This window comes from Aythya marila (genome assembly GCF_965140915.1).
Source record: "Aythya marila genome assembly, chromosome: 2".
NCBI lineage: Eukaryota > Metazoa > Chordata > Aves > Anseriformes > Anatidae > Aythya > Aythya marila.
The window spans coordinates 82,534,971-82,555,810 of NC_139043.1; the positions used below are offsets into that span (position 1 = coordinate 82,534,971).

The 20,840-nt window shown below is 34.4% G+C and overlaps 1 protein-coding gene across 1 annotated transcript in view; it reads left to right on the forward strand.

Moving 5' to 3' along the window:
- DNAH5 (dynein axonemal heavy chain 5) overlaps positions 1-20,840 on the forward strand; it is a gene marked incomplete at its 5' end in the record, with an annotated part of 122,510 nt that overhangs the window by 26,253 nt on the left and 75,417 nt on the right. The window contains 17 exons of the mRNA XM_082752279.1: positions 491-697; positions 1,874-2,045; positions 3,361-3,506; positions 5,650-5,812; positions 6,707-6,949; positions 7,787-7,977; positions 8,060-8,159; positions 9,517-9,653; positions 11,227-11,428; positions 12,626-12,861; positions 14,923-15,141; positions 15,890-15,952; positions 16,916-17,154; positions 17,914-18,154; positions 18,602-18,801; positions 19,629-19,782; positions 20,408-20,571. Of these exons, the coding sequence (XP_082608405.1) occupies positions 491-697; positions 1,874-2,045; positions 3,361-3,506; positions 5,650-5,812; positions 6,707-6,949; positions 7,787-7,977; positions 8,060-8,159; positions 9,517-9,653; positions 11,227-11,428; positions 12,626-12,861; positions 14,923-15,141; positions 15,890-15,952; positions 16,916-17,154; positions 17,914-18,154; positions 18,602-18,801; positions 19,629-19,782; positions 20,408-20,571 (3,077 nt within the window). The remainder of the gene's footprint in view (positions 1-490; positions 698-1,873; positions 2,046-3,360; positions 3,507-5,649; positions 5,813-6,706; positions 6,950-7,786; positions 7,978-8,059; positions 8,160-9,516; positions 9,654-11,226; positions 11,429-12,625; positions 12,862-14,922; positions 15,142-15,889; positions 15,953-16,915; positions 17,155-17,913; positions 18,155-18,601; positions 18,802-19,628; positions 19,783-20,407; positions 20,572-20,840) is intronic.

Genomic DNA, 20,840 nt, shown 5'->3' on the forward strand with positions numbered 1-20,840 from the left:
ACAGAGACATTAAGACTGCAGTGTGATATAGCTGTTTGTTAGTGGAAAAAAAGTAAAAGAAGAAACTAGGAATCAATTACAAAAGATGCCTGAAGAAATTATCCAAGATTAAATGCAATTCATCCAAGAGGTTGTGCAGTCTTCAGAATGCATGGTAAGTCTTAACAAAATGAGATTTCAGAGGACAGAATTACAAAAATAATAAATCTATGGCTTTGGCTTCAATGTTTGACTGTGGAATGGGGCCTAGGATATCCAGGAACCAACTGAAAAATATCTGTCTGATGAAGAACAGTTAATTTGACTGTTAAGCATTTGGGTACATACAGATTGCATCAATAAAGTCCTGTTTTTGATTCATACAATATCAATCTTGATTACAATACGTGATTTTAGTATTTCTTTGTACCAAACTGATATTTACATTTAAAACTAAGTATTTTGTTGTACTGGCTTGTCTGATCAGGAGTGATGACTTTTTTTCCTGCAGATAGAAATAACTAAAACAGGTCTTCATACAACTCTATTGGTAAAAGCTCCAGAAACAGGAGAATTATTTGTGAATTTTGACCCTCAAATATTAACTTTAATTAGAGAAACAGATTGCATGGCTCACATGTGCCTTGAAATCCCACCATTTGCAATTGCTATTCAACAGAATAGAGACTGGTATAAGAAGATTGTCTACGATTTGCAGGTGGGTTAATTTTAGTTGTTTTATACATGTGTAGCATATATTAAAATTGTAGTCATGGGAAAGTTAAAAATGATGATCAGCTGTTACGCATTAAGACAACATTAGCAAGTCTTTTTATTTTATTTTATTTTATTTTATTTTTGAATCTTTATATCTTTGTCTTGAGATGTTTAAAAAAGAATTTCCTAGCTTTGTGTCTTCTGTGAAGTTGCTTCCAGGTAGCACAGGTTTAGGAAAGCACTGCAGACTTTGGGAAAGAGATATGGATGGGGGGAGAAGGAGACTTACAAGATTCCTCATTCCATTGCCAGCTTTCTAGATGAGAAGTAGTTCATCTCTTATCCAACAATGGAGTTAACATTTGATACACTTTGTTTTGAGAGGATAATTAGGATGGAGGAACAGATGGTATGCCTTTAAAAAGTGTAAAACATCCAGTAAACAGCATATAGCAGCATAGTTTCTGCACCAGTGTTTTGACATAGATGCCTATAGAACAGTTTAAAAAAGAGAAGTGTAAGCTTCCCCTTCTCTTATCTTTTAAATCCTTCAGATTATTTTGTCTACCCTTGAACAGACAAGGTTCTAGATAACTGAAGAAAACAAAGATTCTAAGATAGGAGGTGTCTGGAAAACTATAACTTCACAGGGCTACTTGATTCTCAAATGAGAAAAAATGTCATGCTACATTATAAAGTTATTACAAGGATAGTTTCTTGCAACATATGAAAGTAGATCAGTGGGTTAAAGATGTCTTTTAAATCAAATACCGTATTAAGACTCTGGTAAGGCTGTTCTAATAAAACTGCTGAAGAGTTAACTTAGATGATGATTTTTTTTTCCTGGGCTTTTTTTTTTTTTTTTTTTTTCTCCTGGAGCATCCATTTAGGGACTGAAATGTGCAAGCGACTTCAAAAAACAAAAAACGAACAATCCCCCCCCCTTTAATATATCTGAAAGTGAATTTCCCTGTGAATTAGTACTTGTACTATTATGAAAAGTATCAAACAAAGAACTTTTGCCAATAATAATAAAAAAAACCTCCCAAACAATTTTTTAGTGCTTCTTAAGAATTTCAGTAATGTAAATACAGTGGAATTGTCTTAATTTAAGTCATAATGAGTGTATGTGAAGAGGTTTGGACCAGAGTATACTTTCATTCCCTGTTTTTTTCAGATGATTCTGGCAGAATATGAGAGAATTAAACTGAAAATACAACATCCTATTGAACAACTGATGATCCCTTGGTTAGCAAACGTAGATGATGCTATCCAGCCAGGTCTGATGTTACTGACCTGGACATCACTGAATATTGAGAAATATATTAGTACAGTTTTTGACAAACTAGGTAAGTCACTTTCCTCTTCCTCTGACTTCTGCTGGTTTGTTTCTGTACGAATGCAAGTTACATTATTAAGCTTATTGTCCTTGATATGATTTGCACTTAATTGACTCATACATGACAGAAATCAGAATTTTTGCCTGTCCTGTACTTCATGAAATGTTTGCTTTAAGAAACATCTTTTTTTTTTTTTCTAACATCTTTGTCAATTTTTTACTTAAATGAATGGGACGGCAAAAGGCTTAAGCAAGCATAGAGTAGTATGTAAAAGGTCCTGTGTATTTTGAAATCAGAGAAAGATAGCTATTTTAGTTATTTTTTTCACTAAAGAATATATAGGTTTCAGACCTTTTCTAGTCTTGCCTTTTGTTTCTACATGCACAAAACAAGTTCTGAGGGAATATCTTCATGGAATTAGCACTGTCAGTACCTAATAGCTTTTCCTATTACTCTTACTAAAAAAAAAGAAAAGTTAGTATCTTTAACAATAATGCACACACATCTGTTTGGGCAACAGCTTTAGAAAACAGATGAACTTTTATTTTATTCAAAAGATTATCACAAGACTGCACTGAGATGCATATTGTTTCTGAAGATACCAAATTCCTTCTGTTTCATGTATAATATTATATTGAATAGAGGTTCTACTTTTTGAAATTATGTATGTCACTATAGTGTAAATTTTCTTTAGCTGAAATGGAAAATTAAAAAGCATGTTGCATGCTAGCCTGACATTACGCTCAATTTAATTTTGAATATCACAAATAGTTTGAGTCTGGAACAGGCACTTTGCTTTTATTTCACTTTCAGCATTAAAAATGAATTGCTATACAAACTGAAAATTCTACTGATCGGTGTCTGATAACTATTAATTGGCTTCTAACATTTTTTGAAGGATGGATGTTTTATTTGTCAAAAATTTCTGTTGATAGTGGGTTTGCCAAGTGATAACTGATTCAAGCTATAGGAGAAGGGGAAGAACACCTCAACTGAATTGTAATGTTGTTATATTTTTGCATTTATTTTTCAAATTCATATACTGAAAGCTTTTCTTATGTATTTTTATGGTATTTCACCTATTATATTTTAGGATATGTACAGCATGTACTAGATGAGCATATGTTATGCAAAGCATCAATTATGAATTCAGTGGTGAACATTGCCATAAAAGTTTAGATGTTTGAAATAAACTGGTTAAGGTGTAGAATTCATATAAAATTGAATAAATTAGTCTATTGAAGGAAAAAAATTAGCAGGGCTCTGCAAAAGCTATTATTTCAAACTTTTAAACTTGTTTTGAATCTTCTGTTTGCGTCAAAAGCTGACCTGGAGCTATTACTTGATCGAGTGAATGACTTGATTGAATTTCGTATTGATGCTGTCCTTCAAGAAATGAGTAGTGTGCCACTCTGTAAGTTGCCAGAAGAAGAACCACTGGACTGTGAGGAATTTCTCCATAAGACTAAGGTTATTACATAAAATTTTCATAAAGATGTATTTAATATTTTGAATTAAAGTCTGTTCATTTTTTTATGAGATAAAACCACTGTGGAATTAATGAAGAATGTGTTGGAAAGTGAAGTGAGGAAATCTCCCATTTTTTTTTTGGCTAGAACATTAAAAAGGAACAAAAATACAAAATGCAAAGATGTCTGAGCTGATGCATTCTTTTCTGAGTTTACTAATGCCAAGCCAACTGTTGTGTGATATTTCCTTTATGCTTTGATACCACTTAAGTGTTTTTCCTCTGTTATTTTATTATTATTATTCTTTTTAACTGTTGCTTGTTTAGTGCCTTTACTGGCATTGGGAATTGCCCAGCTGATGCCTGTGAATGACATCCATAACAAGTGCACTTGGTTGCCCGGGAGAGTAAATACTAAAGCATTGCCATAGTATCTTTCAAAATCTTGAGCTGTCTTGAGTTGATGTATGCAAAATATACTCAGAAGTGCCTGAGCGAAGGTATTCTGGGAAGAGCCCCTTCATTTGCTCCATCAAAATACTTATACGTTCAAGAGGATTAACCGTAAGCAATTAAGTTGCTAGTAGGTGAAACATAATTAAACTAATAATGACATTGAATGTTATTTTTATCAGAATGTTGTGAGATATTCTGTCCTTTTAGGATATAATATCTAACTTGTGTTTTCTCCTGAAATAAACTTTGCTTTTGAAAAGATTGTAGATCATATAAATAAATCCCTATGCCTGGTCTCCTGTAGTAATAAACACTACAGTGAGTTTTGTTTCTCTTAGCATACTTACCTTTTGGTCTTTCCTCTTTTGTCTCATGTAAAAACTCTCCTTATTGTTAATTCGAAAGAAAAACTTACATTTTTTTTTTTTTTCATGGAATGAATGGTATTTTGTAAACCTCAAAATCCATAGTTCATTGTTGATTCTGCTGCTACTTTTTCTCCTGACAGGGCTAGTACTAAAATATATATTCACTAAAGTAAAAATAGGTGAGAGTGAGTGCAAATGAAATCTTGAACTTCTGCCTAGCAATTACAGCACCACAACAGCTGATCATTTTGAATTAACAGAGTAAATTGTATACTAACCCCAGTTATGGGTACAATGGAAATAATAAGATTAGTAAGCTTATTTCAGTTTCCTGTTAGAAAATACTAGAAATAAATTCAATGTGTCAGGTATATTTAAGTTTCCAAAGACACAGCTACAACAAAAAGTGATATACTATGGAAGGAAAAACCAAACCAAAACACCAAAGTAGCTTGTTTAAATATTTTCTCTGATACTACAGAACAGATCTCTCAAATAGAATGAATCATTAGGAAGACCAAGTATTATGTCTTAAAATTTGGAAATGACTGAGTCTTGCTAATGTCTGAATTCTTCCAGTTACTGATTTTAATTAAACAGAGGTAGCCAGGTTTGAGTAAGCTTAAAGAAATAGGACATAACAAAGACAAAAAAAAAAAAAAAAGGAAATTATAAAAATTATACTTCACTAAAAATATGTGAAAATATGTGATCTATTTAACCTTAAATATTAAAGAAAGAAAACTTGCACAATGCTTTAAAATATTTCTGAATTTTATTAAATCTCATTATTTGTTTTTGTCTCCCCCCAGTTAATAATTTTCTTGTTTATTCTAATAATAAATACAACTTTGATGGATTTTATCTCCTATCTGACTATAAAAGGAAAATGCAATTAGCTAATACTCCTTATGGCACAGTCAAGTAATATAAAATGGAAATGATTAAATGAAAGGTTAATGTCTCCCATATCTACACTGAAAAAATAGGAAAATTACAAAATACTTGCTTTTGGGAGCTCTTTGACGTAGCTATGCATTATAAAAATTATTTCATAATAGTAACTCTGGATGAGTTGTGTATCTTAGGAAACAAGTCACAGCAATTTTGAAAGATGTTTATGTTGTTTTATTTGTCAGAACAAAAAGCTCAAAACTAAATAATTTGGAACAAACCAATTTAAAAATAATGCTGTGTACTGATCAAGTTTTTTCACAAATATGGGCCTTGAAATTTGTGTTAACAAAGGCTACTGTGACCATGAAATAGATATAAGTACCAGCAACCATGAGAACATATGTTTGTTTTGGTTTGATAATAGGAGCTCTGTATAAAAGGTTCCCAGACTTTACATTTGAAAAGCTCACTGGTAGAAGAAGCAGCTAATGAGCTGATTAACATGTTACTAGACACTGACGCACAGGTCAAAAAAGAAGATGAGAAGCCAGTTGATCTCACTGATGAAATAAGTGAAAAAAATACAGGTAAGATTATATTGTACCTCTATGTTTATGTTTCTTTTGCATGCTTGATACCATTGAGAGGATATTGTAGCTCAGCCAACTGAAGTATCGGTCAGTATCTAATGTTTAAAGACTTTTACTTGAATTTGTCTGGATAATGATAGATCATCTAACAATCATCTGAAAAATACATCAACGTTAATAGTCTAACTTGCATGTTCAAATGTTAATATATTAGAAACAACTACTTACAGGCCTTGGTTAAGTGCTGGACTTAGAGAAACATAGAACGGCTTGGGTTGGAAGGAATCTTAAAGATCATATAATTCCAACCCCCCTGCCCATAGCACCTTCCACTAGACCAGGTTGCTCAAAGCACTATCCAACCTGGACTATCCACTTCCAGGGAGTACTTCAAAGGACATCCACAATGTCTCTGGGCAACTTGTTCCAGTGCCTCACCATCCTCTCGCAGTAAAGAATTTCTTCCTGGTATCTTATCTAAACCCTCTTTTAGTTTAAAGCCATTCCCTCTTGTCCTGTCGCTACACTCCCTGACAAAGAGTCCCTCCCCAGCTTTCCTGTAGGGTCCCTTTAGTTTCTGGAAGGCTGCTGTAAGGTCTCCCGGGAGCCTTCTCTTCTCCAGGCTGATAAAGCCTTGAGATTCTTAGATTCTTTCTCTATGATTTTTTTTTTTTTTTTTTTGTGTGTGTGTGTGTGTGTGTGTGTTTGTGATAATTATGCCAATTTGAACTGAGTAGAGAAGGTGGATAGGGGTAAAATGAACAGTAGAATGAGGTACAGATGAGTATTTACACTTCAGTAAAATTTAGCTATTAGTTCAGACACTTGTGGGTATGTTGGTTCATTGTATCTCCTAAATCAATCTAACTAGCTAGATTTTTGATGTTTTAGCAACAGAGGAGGAAAGAAGATCAAAAAGCCTGATTTCCTCCCACAATTCCAGTGAGATATGGACCGGACTATCCCCTCCAGCAAAGAGGAAGAAAACGAATTTAGAAGTGCTAGAGGAAGAAGCCAATGAACTGCTTTCCTACTTCAATGGTTGTAATATTGACGCTCTTTTGAAAGTCACGCGAAACACTCTGGAGACCATACGCAAGCGCATTCATGCATGTTCCATGATCAGCTTCCTAGGTGCCCATATTTTAGTACTTTTCCTGCTTAGTTAGCCTATGGAAAGAAATATGTAGATGTTATATACCAAAACTATATCAAAAAGAGCCAGATATGTAAAAGAGGAGAAATACGGGAAGTTGAGTAAGCTGTCTTGATAAATCACAGCTGATAACATGGTATTTTTCCAGAGGAATTTTTCTTTCCTGTAAGAGTAGGTATGTATCTTGGTGATCACTGTTTCTCTTAGGACAGACACTACTGTTCTGGAGATGGATAATATATTTGGAGCTTGTTAAGTGGTTGCTGTGTGACTTTGTCTTTTATATAAAAATGTATGAAAAAACATTTGAGAAATGTATGAGAAAGAGGTGTATTATCTTTCTCTTACTAATTGTCTTAAGATCTTCTATATGTTGTGCTCCAACACTCTTTTTGAAGTGTTCTCTTGTTAGTTATTTTTAAGAAACAAAAACAAACAAATGAAAAAAAACACATTTGGTTTTGGCCTCTCTAGCATATAAGGCATCCAATACAAAGAGATTCTGATAAGTTTTTGTGCCCAATTTAATATGCTGACTGTGAGTACAAGCCAGATAAATTTCTGTTAAACAGAGCTTAGCTGTGCAGAACAATTTGATGAGCAGAGAAATAACATGGCACATAGATATTGTTGATTCTAGCATGGACTTTACCAATATGTCTTATAAATTACCCAGGAGTCTTTTTTCCTTAAGAAGTAACACTCAGTACTCAATGTTGTGTTGTATATATTGGTTTACATCATTATAAATCCTAGAACGAGGTCTTGAAAAGAACTGTGAACTTTTTTTGTTGCTGTTATTGTCTTTCATTTAGAAAATCACAGTGCCTCTAAGAAGAAAACAAGTGCACATCCTATTATTAGGACTAGCATTAACCTATGTATTCCTAAAATCATCATGACTCCGTCTTTGGATGAGGTACAGCAAACGCTTAATAAAGCTGTAGACAGCATTGTGAAAGTAATGAAAGGAGTTGGACAGTGGAGTAAGGAGAGAATAACCAAGGTTTGTCTTTAATAACACTACTTAAAACTAATGTCTCAAAACTGCTGCAAATAGAAAATGATTTTTTTTTTTTTTCCCACAGAAGAAAATGTTAGAGAGAAAAGTGGCTGTGTTGCAGTGTGAGAGTGGAGACAGCGATTCTGATGATGGAATGAAAGAGATTGGAATGAAAAACATGCATGGTAATGATAAACTCAATTTTAATTTTAGGTAATTGTGATTTATACAGTATATAAAAAAGGGTATTAAATATGAAATGCATCAAAAGGAAGAGAATAAAGATTTATAGATTTTAAACCACCTCAGAGCAGAAATAGGTGAGCTTTTCTTTGTGATTAAAAACTTCGCTTGCCTGAAGACACTTGTCCTTGTGGGAATTTGAGTAAGGGGATTTTGTGTGTGCCTTGTACAGTTATACTGCTCTGGGTTCTTGCAATGTGTGAGAAGCTGATATGGAGCCAGCTTGGGCAACATAGCAGATATTTTGAGTGAATTTGTAAAACAATTATAGTCACTACCACTGCACAAAAGACCTTTTGTGATTTGCCAGCATGGTTTGTAACTTCACATCTTGAAATGGTCTTAAAGCTTGTGTTGACATTTCTTTAGGAAAGGTAAGTTGATCCTAAAGAAAGACTGTTACTGAATAAAAATAGCTATATAAAAGCTCAATATTGGTGGAGAGATTTTTGTGTAGGATTGAATAGTCTGAAACTATTAAAAGGACTTAACGTGTTTTGTGATCAGGCATGAAGTTAAGTTATTGAAGATACTTATTGAAGGAAATTTAAAATGCTGTCTTTGGTTGCTGAATTTTTCTTATCTGAAAATTTTAAAAATCAAGCCAAATTAATTACTCTACTTTGCACTTCAGGTACTTCAAAATACATTGAATGTTTCTAGGGTAGATTCCTCTTATACACCTAAAAAATAGGGTAGTAATATTTGAACTGTTTAATAAATTAAATTGTTATTTCAAAAACAAGAGTTTCTCTTTCTTGAGATGAAATAAAACAATGATGATAAACTCAATCCTATACGTATTTCCTAACTAATGGACATTCTTTTTATCATTCTTTTCTTTTGAGGCCTGACTGTGATAATCCTCTAGGATTTAATGTTTACTTTGACTTCAAATTGTAATTGTAGCATATCCCAAGTATTTTAGGAAATAAAAATATTTAAAGATTCAGTCAGTGCTGACATATCAGTAAATCACTTAGGTGGAGAGTACAGGAAAAGTAAATTGGTTGGGTAGGGAAAGGGGAATACTTGAAAAATTAGAGAGAAACTCATTCCAGATTTGATAGAGAACCCAGATGAAGCAAGTTTCCCAACTATAGAGAAGTTTATGAATATGTGGTAACTACTAGCTGGCTACTTAGATTTCTAGTTGCCTTTTTGATTAATAAGAATACATAAATTTAAAATGCATACTTACTGAAAAACAGGCCATTAGTTTTTGTCGATAGGAATTTGCTGAGCGTAAGCAATATGTTTGTCCTAAAACTGCTTTTGTATTTGACTCAGCCTTTGTAGATAGTACATCAGATGCAGCATCACTCAATTTGTCTGATTCAGTTCAAAACAAGAACTACTTCAAGAGTGTTTCAGAGAACAAAGAAATTATTAAATTGGTATCTTTACTCACCACTGCTATTAATTCTACAAAAAAGGTAAGAGAATAGGGATGTTAATTTTATGTTACTATCCAATAAATATAAATGTATGACTTTTAATATCCTTGGACAATAAGGGTAGGCATTGAAAGCACAGTTAAACATATGAATTAGAAAGAGTAGGGTGGTAGATGAAAAACATGTGGCTGCAAATTTACATTTATGTTTTGAGAGTGTAACGTAGGTTAAAATGTATGCAGTGTTCAAAGGCTTATGAGGCTTTGAGTATTATATAAAGTAGAGCTTAAGTATGATTAAAAATGTATCTCCAGTTAGTAAAACATCATTTAAAAAATCTTAAGTATAATAGAGTCTGCATATTTAGTACAGAACCAGTAGTAATTGTACAAACATGTAAAATACAGTTTTATTCACATAGAAATTATAATGAAGCCAGCATGAATTCTGGCCCCAATGTGAAGTGTTTGTGAAGCTTTTCAGAAGAAAGCTGGCTGTCAGCTTGTTTTTAGAGTGCTGACTAGGATTTGATACTGGAGACTAGGAGACAGCTTAAGGAGTATGCATGATTTCTTTGCCCTTTTCTAATTCCCTGCACTCTCTAGTAGGTGTCTAGTAGGTGTCTAGAAATGGTATTTCTTTGGGCAACTCTGTATCAGTTTCTTCTGGGTCCAGTCCAACCTTACAATGCAACCTTGACAGATGGAAAATTTTGACTCAATGCATTGTAACATCAGTAGTATTAAACTATAACTAGCATAATGACATACGGGTTTGTGCTGAAGACATCAAGGTGTGGTTGGTAATGGTGGATAGTTATCTTGATATTTTGGTACCCAATATGTTGTAGTTGGAAGCTGTTACCATTTTGCCAGGTTAAATCCTTCAAACAATATGTTTATTGTAAGTTGTCACGAGTATTATCTCTCATGATAGTCACCTCTCATGTACTTTTTTAATGAGCTGAAGTGATGACAATTTATCTTTGACATTTTTATAAATTCTTGAGAATCAGAAAATAATTATATTGTACACTCCTTAAATGATTTTCAAATCAGAGATACCTGGATTGACTTTGTAATTTATTGTTAACCTTGCAAATGTGATAGGTGTTTAAAAAAAATAATCTCTCATAATTTCATTATTCAAGAACATATTGAGTAACTGCTGTTCTTGTTATGTTGGGCCCTGGAGGTCAGGTTTCAGTTGCTAGTCCGGTGAGTTGTAGAGAAGGATACTGGAGGAAACTGAAGAAGAAGGCGTCTTTACATGAGCTTTTGCTGTTGGATAAGTGCACTGTGTCTTAGACTTGAAGGAGTATTTTAGTTCCCATTTATCCTTAGTATTTTATTGACTGAAGAATCACTTCATTGGAAAATACTGTAACTGATTTGACAAACTGAATGCGATTAGCATACAGTGTCTGGCAAGGCTCATGATTGCTAACGAACCTGCTTTAGCATAAATTTACCAGCAGCCTTATGTTTTACTGAGATGAGGCAGCCTGCTCCACTACTGAGTACTTAATGTGTTCAAAATAACACAAGATAAGAAATGATGTGTACACTATATTTCGCTGAGAATCTTTCTGTGAACTTCTATTGCATTTCAGGAAGTTCTTACAGCTTTGGAGAGCTTCAGTTGTTACCACCATATATGGCAGAGAGACAAGGAGGAAACCATTGATAAATTCATGATGGAAAACCCATTACTCTCTGAATTTGAATCTCAAATTCTGCATTTCAGAGACTTGGATCTGAAAATCAATTCTGAGCCTGAATACATCTGTGTGGGAGCTATTGCACTGTACACTGGTAAAGTTCGATTTTCCACTTCTCACAGTTTTCCACTTCTCTCCAGAGGCACATACTTTCTGGCTCCTGTAGGAAGGAGAAATGTTTAGTTTAGGCTGAATGAACTATGTTAAAGATGTAAAGCAGAAACATGGAATGGCTGTTTGCTAATTTGGCTGTAAAATGCAAGCAAAAAGTCCCACTAATAAGGGTATCTATGAGGCTTATCTGATGTTTCTTCCCCTGTCTGCATAAGTGAAATTTGAGAAAGCAACATGGTTTGTTTCTTCAGTAGGAAAGAGTATGAAACAAATGTCTTTTATTATATAACAAAACTTGGCTATTGAAAAATGATTTAGATGGAGTAAGTCTGATATTTACTAAATTGAAAAGGACATTGTGTGTGAAAGCAAAGCATGGAAAGAAACATTATGTAAAAGGAAGAAACAGAAGTGAAATATGCACAGGAATGAACATGTAGCAGTAACAGGGTTGAAATTATATCCAGCTAAAATTAATGTACTGCTTGTAGTGGTATTGATTTTTGACTTCTCTGTTGAGAACAGTGAGGAACAAATTTAAACTGAATGGCAAAACTTTAAGGAAATGGACTGAATTGCTGCAAAATTGGTCAGGAACTCAGCCAGACTCAAGTTTATCTCTAAGTATTTGTCACTTGGTTCCACTGATGGTATAGACAAAACTCTTTTAACAATTAAATGACTGATGGAGAATTTGGTTTCATTAAATGTCAGATCTAACTTTCTATTTCTTCAGTTTCCATATGAGACTTTTACATTTCCTCCCCCATGTGATTTTTTATTTATTTTTTGAGGGGGAAAGGTGTAGACATAGATGAGAATATTAATGAATTTATTATTGATTTGTAGGAAAGAAATGTGTGTAATGATGTATAAATGAGATGAAAAGAGTGTGCAGTTCAGCCTTATCTTTCCAGTCGGAAAGGTATTTTGAGACAGGAGGAAAATCTTGAATTTCAAGTAACCCTATGGTTTCAAATATGGTTACTATTTCAAGTAACACTTGATGGTGTCAAAATGTTTTTGTCTTTTCTGCATATGCATGTTTGGACTGAAAAAAAAACAACAAACCAACAAACTAGAACTGGGAGTGAAGAGAATACATATTCAAACAAAATTAAAAGTACATCTTAAAATATCTATATCTAAATTTCTATTGTGTGTTCAATGTTTTTAGCTGATTTGAAGCTAGCACTGAGAGCAGAAACCAAAGCCTGGATGACTGTCCTAGGTTATCATTGTAATAAGAAGTACAGAACAGAGATGGAGACAATCTTCACTTTTATAGAGGAAACTGACAAGAAGTTAAATCGACGCATTGAGGATCTGGATGATATAAGAACAGCCATGTCTGCATTAAAAGAGATCAGAGAACTACAGATTTCCATAGACTCTAAAGTTGGGCCTATTGAGGTAGTTAACAGGAATGTTGCATGTATGGGTAACGTTTCTACAGAGCAATTATTTTCTGGGTTAGAATTTAACAGTGCACTTTGATTTCATATCTATTAAATGTTGGGTGGCAGAGCTATTGTGTTCCTGTAAATGTTTTTTTTTAATACTTCAGTTTTGCAAAATGGACAATTGTCTAGATGTTCAGAAGAATTTTTTTTGTAAGACACATTCATGATTCCCGATTACCCATACTTTTTTTTGTCAGGGTTGTCTTTTTTTTTTTTTTCTTTAATATTGAAACTTAACACAGAATTCATATCTAAAAAATATCAACAGATCTATTTTTCTATTTTGAAAATGCCAAGTGTATTTGCTGTCAGACAATTATCTCACACCTGTGTTTTCTCACCTAGTTTGAGCTGAGCTGAGGTAATTTATGAAATGCAGTATGTGCAAATAATGGAAATCAGGCCAGAGCCCTTCTGTATTTCACAGAATAAATCTAAGAAGGAACAAAACACTCAGCCTTAGAAGCTGTGAGGGTCACCCTAGTTATGTGAAGGAGCAAACTAGTACTAGTAGTTTATGGTGAAAAGCAAAGCACATCCAAAGCTGGAAACATCTGTGATATTTTTATAGGTACTGAAGTCTCTTAGGAGCTGACATTTTAGAAGTTTGTAATAAGACCTGGCTTGGTTTGCTATATGATGTGAAGCCTAGGCATGAACCTTGGTAGCCAAACATTCCTAAAATTCCGATTATAAAAGCAGGAGCTGGAGTCCATAGGCACAAGGAGTCATGCTTCAGATTTTTGAAACAGGTTGATGGATTTCCCTCACAGTAAGGTGGCACACAGATAGTTATGTTTTCATTTTGATAATTTGTTAGCAAGGTGATCAAACCGGAAAATGGAAATGGAAATAATTCTACTATCTGAAAAAAAATGACAGATTAAACTGTTAGGCCACAAAAATTCATTGCTACTTTACCCTATGCTAGTTAACAGTAAGTGAATTTCACCTACTATTTAGGTCGAAATACAGTAAGTTAATTTTATTTGTGTTTTTTGTGAGTCTTGGCTAAGGATTTTAGAACATGGAGCGTTAACAACACATGGTTGGTACAAATGCAGAACATTGTTCCTGGAAAACAAAGGACTATTAAGTAGATTTATAGTCATAAGAAGTCATAACAGAGAGAGACTTTTTACCAGGGCCTGTAGTAAACTTGTTGAGGCAAAAGGTGTTTTAGAGTAGGAACTGCCCCAGGACAAGGCAAAAGGTTTTAAACTGAAAGACCGTACATTTAGAGTGGATATAAGGAAAAAAAAATCATACTGAGGGCAGTGAGGCCTCAAGATGAAACAAGTTGTCTGGAGGAGTCATGGATGCCACATCATTTGAAGTGTTCAAGGTTGGATTGGACAGGGCTTTGAGCAACTTGATCTACTGAAAGTTGTCCTTACCTGTGGCACAGAATTTGGAAGTTGTTAATCTTTAAGGGTCCCCCCAGACTGTTCTGTGATTCTATTGTAGAAGAATAGTTTTAACTTTTGAAATAGCTGCTATATATTAGTTGTAAGTTTTGAAATGGTTTCTTAACACTTTGTTGTTGAAGATGTGAAGTGGGGCTTCAGTGTCTGTATTGAACAGATGTTTGTTTGCTTTGCTAACTTGAAGTCCTCTGGTTACTTATTCTCTTTTGGCTCACCTCTCATAATCTGGATCTGAATAATATTCTTATTAAAACGAAACTAAAACATGCAGCCTTTAGGAGTACTTTAACCAGAAATAGTTTTTAGGGATGCAGATGGCAATAGAGCAAATAATCTGTCAGAAAGCAGAATGCTATGTTAAAAGTTAGGAGTAAAGGAGAGCAAGCTATTTTTCCTTTTGATATTTCTTCCAGTTTGGCATTGGCTTGCCGGATTGTGCCAACTGCTATGTAAAAAGAACAAATTTTCTGTTATTTCTAGCAAATCATTCTCATTCTTAAACATTTACAATTTTAATATACGTATATATCTAAAATTAACATCTCTTAACATCTTTTGTTTATCTTGATCCAACCTTCTGACAGGAATCCTATGCTATGTTAAACAAATATGATCTACTTGTGGCCAAGGAAGAGTCAGAGAAGGTGGATACTTTGCACTACACTTGGGAAAAGTTGCTACTCCGAGCAAATGAAGTGCAGAATGAGCTCATCGCTTTGCAGCCAAAGTTCAGAGGAGAACTTATTAGCACTGTGAAGATTTTTACTGAAGACTGTGCTCAGTTCTATTCAGATTATGATCAGGTAAGAGCTTGTGTTATGTTGTGTTAGAGGAGTTTTTGAGAAGCTGTGGAAGCATGGAAAGATTGTGGAGTTGACTAAATAGTGGAATGTTTCTCTGCTATCTGAAGACTATATTTATTCTTGTTAATATGATATTTGAGTTTCAATGCAGGACAGACTTTGGTTCTTTCCTTGTGTGTGACTGAATTTAAATCTGGTAACCAGCTCTTAAAGAAAGTCTGGAGACACACAGAATTCATGATACAGAGCATGTGCAAACGTGAAGGCTGAGGTTAAAGAGGAATTATGTTAGAATATAAGAAGAGTTTTATGATCTTTAATGTAAGCAGAAATGACTTCAGCTCATATATTTCTTCTCAGTAGAATATGAGACAAGCTGAACTAGCGTTTTAACTAATGCTTATTTTTCATTGATAAAGGTGCAACTCTTGCCTACCTTTTCCAATATTAACAAAACTTCTGTCTTAAAAAGAAAATGACTTGTCTTTGTTCTTTTTTGAAAGTAATTTTTTGTTTTAGTACGTAATTTTGTAGTCTCTCAGTGCAATTGCAACCGGATGTATGTAAGGATGGAATCTTGCAACCACAAAAATGTTTGCATTTCTAATCTTTTTTTTTTTTAAATGCTGGTGCTGGTTAGAAATAATTTGTGGTTATTTGTGTCCTCTGAACCCACTTACTCTAAACTCTTTTTTTTTCTCATTTTTTCTCTATTCTTTTTTTTTTTTTTTTTTTTTTTTTTTTTCAGAATGGGCCAATGGTGGTTGGCTTAGAGCCTCATGAAGCCAGTGACAGGCTTACTATGTTTCAGGTACTATTCATTCTAAAATATTTCTCAATGCTTCTTGCAAATAAACTAGCAACTGAAGGCTCTGAGAATAAATCCAGGGTAGTTGAACTTATTTTCATTGACTTTCATTTTATTTTAACTTAATGATGAAATAGATGGTATTTTTTTCAACATCTTCAAGGAATGTTGATTAAAATGATAATTTTAGGAGCTTCATAAGAGCGGCTGCATAGGTAATGAGTAATAATAACTAGATTCACATGTCTGGATCAGAGCCTACTCTCAAGTTGAGTGTACTTGGCAATAGGCTGTTCTTATGTTCATTGAAGTGTCTTTTGCATGACTGCAATTTTGCCCAATTCTTTCTGTTCTCCTTTTCTCACTTAAAAAAAAAAAAAAAGTTTTAAAAGTTTCCATACAAACTGACTATTTCTACTGTTGAAATGTTTCTTTGTGCAGTGGTTAATTTCTTCTCCTGTAATGATGCCTTCTAATTGTTTTCCTTTTCCCATTGTGTTATTTGTTTGGTTTTCTTATATGTTTCCTCAGTTACATAAGAGCTGTCAAGTAAATTTTGTTGTTCTTTCTGCTGCTTAAGCAGTAATAATCCTTACTTCGACCCTTCATTAAGAGAATTGCACAGCTTACTTGGGGAGTTAAAATTTGCAGTATCCACCTTTCTTTGCTTTCCACATCATGCTCAACCTCTTTCAAATGCGAGCTTACCATATACTGTTTGTTCTGTCTCTGCGCTACATGGAATAAATGACCTCCCTGTCAACTTGTAGAGATGTGTCTCCAAATTCCAAACTCCTAAAAAGTTTTTTCACATGAAAATTTCAACCAAAACCTGTTGACAGTAAGTTGTTAGTATCTCCTGTACATCCTTCTAGTATTTACTAGATTTTAACCACTAATGCAGCTCTAAGCATAATGCCAGCTGTATTTAAATGTATTACATCTAATTGCTTGCTTTCTCTCTAGAATCGATTTGATAATCTCTTTCGGAAATATATTGCTTATACTGGTGGGGAAGATCTTTTTGGTTTGCCTGTTACACAATATCCTCAGCTACTTGAAATAAAGAAGGAACTGACTCTGTTACAGAAACTCTATAATCTATATAACAACGTCCTTGACACAGTTAGTGGCTACTATGATATTCTTTGGTCAGAATTAGACACTGGAAAAATTAATAGTGAACTTCTGGAGTTTCAGAACAGGTGAGAAACTGTTTCTGTGAAAAGACGGCTAAAATACTTGTGTTACATCTTAAATATTATAATTGGTTAGTATCATTAATTTTAATTGGAAAAATATGACCATTACCAATTCATAATTTAAGGGAGGCAGTTTAGACTCTAAACGTTGAGGATTATTGCTCCTTAGAGAGTTTGGGTAGCTCTTCCTTCCCTCCTTCCTTCCTAACATACATTAAAATTGCTATTTATTTTCTTCGTGATTGAAATTTAACTTGTTTGTTTTAATGTTATTTGTCATGAGAGAGATTCGCCCTATATATCGAAGGCAGGTTAGTGAATTGCTGAATATTTTTGCTACAAAATGGGATGTATTGCCTGTATAGAATATGAACTTTCAATGAAACTAGGAATCAAATGATTTAAAGAATTAAATCTGCCTGTTCTGAGGAACAGTGGTTTTGCTAGAGAATAGAGCAGTTCATCTCATAAGCCTCACCAAAAGATGAAATCAAGAATAAAGTGATTCAATTGTCTTTGAAGGTCACTTGGACAAAGTCTATTGGAATTATGCAGCTACACTTTTTAGGGTGAGCCTGTAGGTGTCCACCTACCAGTCAGTGAAATTGTCTGGAAATATTTAGTCACATACAGAATCTTCAAAATACAGGGAACCTGACTTTGGAGGGTATGTAGTCTAATGTTAAAACTATATACGGTGGTTAAATGGGTAACGAAAAGAATATCTGAAACTGCGAGAAAACTTGGATTCTTTTTATGTAGATGCCGTAAGCTTCCTCGTGGTGTAAAGCAATGGCAGGCCTTTTTTGACCTAAAGAAGACTATTGAGGACTTCTGTGAATGTTGTCCATTGCTTGAGCATATGACAAATAAAGCAATGATGCCTCGGCACTGGAAGCGGATTACAGATCTCACTGAGCACAGCTTTGATGTGGAAAGTGAAACTTTCAAACTGAGGAATATTATGGAAGCTCCACTACTCAGATATAAAGAGGAAATAGAGGTATTGTGAAATGGATGCGTGAAATTAAGCAATCTGCTCAGGTAATACTCTGAGTAACAGTAGTAAGAAGGAAAACAGTATTTCCAAAGAAAGAACAGAGAAATAGTCTATCACTTCAGTTTTCTGTGTAAAATAATGACGCCTGTATTGTGGTGTGAACTTTATTAAACCATGCCATGTGGCTCAGAAGTTAATTTATGAGGATGCTTTGCAATATTAAAGTTATGAAAATAATCACTGTATTATTCTTGTAGTCTCCACAAACTTGACCATATTGTGGTGTGGTATGTGGGTTATTAACTATGGTGTTTTTATGTCTGTAAATCTTTCCAGTTGATAAATAATTGCTCATCAAACTAAATAGAGTTAAAGGAAATGCCAGTTAGATTTGGATACCAAAGACCTGAACAGGTGATAGCTTGTTTTGACATCTTATTTATTTAAAAGGATATCTGCATAAGTGCTGTGAAGGAGAAAGACATTGAGCAGAAGTTAAAACAAGTGATAGCTGAATGGGACAACAAAACATTTATCTTTGCAAACTTTAAAACCCGTGGGGAACTTCTTTTAAGAGGAGACAGCACATCAGAAACAATTGCTACCATGGAGGACAGCTTGATGATTCTTGGTTCTCTCATGAGTAACAGGTAACAAGAAAAGCACTGTGTATTTGTGTGAGTTATAAATATCAGCAAGAGGCTTTGTTTTATTGAAGAAATTTATCTTTCACAAAGGAGAAGGAAAGTAAACATCTAGATAAAAACTAAAAGCTTGCTTGTCCTTGAGCTGTTCATGGGCTAGTTCTCATTGTCTGTTTTCCTCCATTAAGTTATTTTGAAATAATGTGTTCAGACTTCTGATTAATCAGCTGGACAGTTTCCATGGATGCAAGACAGTGGTGATAAACATAAAAGAGAACACTGCTTGGTTGTGGCAGAGGTCCTACTGGTATTACAGGCACTACTACCCTGCCCTAGTGGTAGACCACTACCTCTTTTGCAGACTTTTGCTGAAGGTACTGAAAATCCAAGTTAAAATGAACTCTGGTTTGTCTGGTTTTACGTGTCAAAGCTCCTGGATAAAATAAGTAATACCAAACCTGATCGTCAGGAAGATGTCCAGAAGCAAGTGTTCTGTTGATAAGGACCTGGTCACTATGAGTTTTGCAGCTTTGAAGAGATTACATAGTCCCTTTTTGAAACCACTTTACCTTAGAGTGAAATTTAAATCTTACTCCCATTCACGTCCTGCTTATTCAGATGTGTGCTACATACTATGTGCACAAAGGAGCAAGTTGGAGCTGATTTCTTTTTAGCCCCAAACTAACTGAATTGAGTCAGGTATGGGATAGTATACTTTAACTTGACAAACATGCAAGTAGCAAAATTATTCCTCTTCATGTTAGAAGACTGAGCTGGCTTTCAGGAGACTTTTTTCCTGCCTGAAGTAAAGCAAGTATCTTTTTTAATTTTAGATACAACACACCATTCAAGACACAGATTCAAAAATGGGTGCAGTATCTTTCCAACACAACAGATATCATTGAGAACTGGATGACTGTGCAGAACTTGTGGATTTACTTAGAAGCTGTGTTCGTTGGCGGTGACATAGCAAAGCAGCTTCCAAAGGTTTTCAGACCTGCCTTTTTTCAGTTTGGTTTTCTAAATTTTAAGACAAAAAATTAGTTGTGATGTAACTGGTGCAGTAACATAAGCTTCATTGTTTTGGTGCTTAACAAAATTAGACTTGCTAAGACATATTTATCTAGTTATCATTTTATTTCTAGATTGTTAAATTATTAACCCATATTTGTGTGTTTTGCCTAGTGGTAGCCAAGCCTAGTGAGGCTAGCCTTGTAGTACTTACCCGTACCCCAGCAGCATCTGCAGGTTTGCTAGGAATACTTGTCTTAAATTTTTCTATATTGCTTTTGGAATTAGAACTAATTCAATTTTTAGAAAAACTCTTCAAATTGGATCATGCAATTCAAGCATAAGGAGTTTTCTCTGTTTTACTCTAAGAATGATTTGAAGAAAATGTTGATAGCAGGCTTGGCAGTGAAGTATAAAATAAGCTGTATTACATGAGCAGAAAGATTTGTGTTTTTCTAAACTGAAAAATCTTTGGGGTTGGACTCTGGGAATTACTTGTGAGAAGATTACTGGTGCCAATTCTGCTAGCAAGTTCCTTTTGCCTCTTCTCTCTTCCTTCCCCCATCCCTTCCTCTCCATGTTTACCCCTATGTTTTGACAGGAAGCAAAGCGTTTCTCTAACATTGATAAATCCTGGGTGAGGATCATGACCCGAGCTCATGAAACACCTAATGTTGTTCAGTGCTGTGTTGGAGATGAAATCATGGGACAGCTACTACCACATTTACTAGAACAGCTTGAAATCTGTCAGAAATCACTCACAGGGTAAGATTACCACAAGACCAGTCTTGAGCAGATGGTCGTGAATTGCTTAACTAGCTATAAAGGAAGTACTGTCCCATGGACTTCGCAAAGATTGTGTGTTTATTTCACTATGAATTCAGTTGAACTGAGCAAACAAGGTATCGGGATGGTGCAACACCTCCAGAGAAATTGCTAGTACCAAACTAGTAAGTACTTGATTTGTGACTAAGCTGTCACTATCTCTGCTGATACTGAAGCTGTTTCTGCCTATTTTCAATACAGCAGGGTGT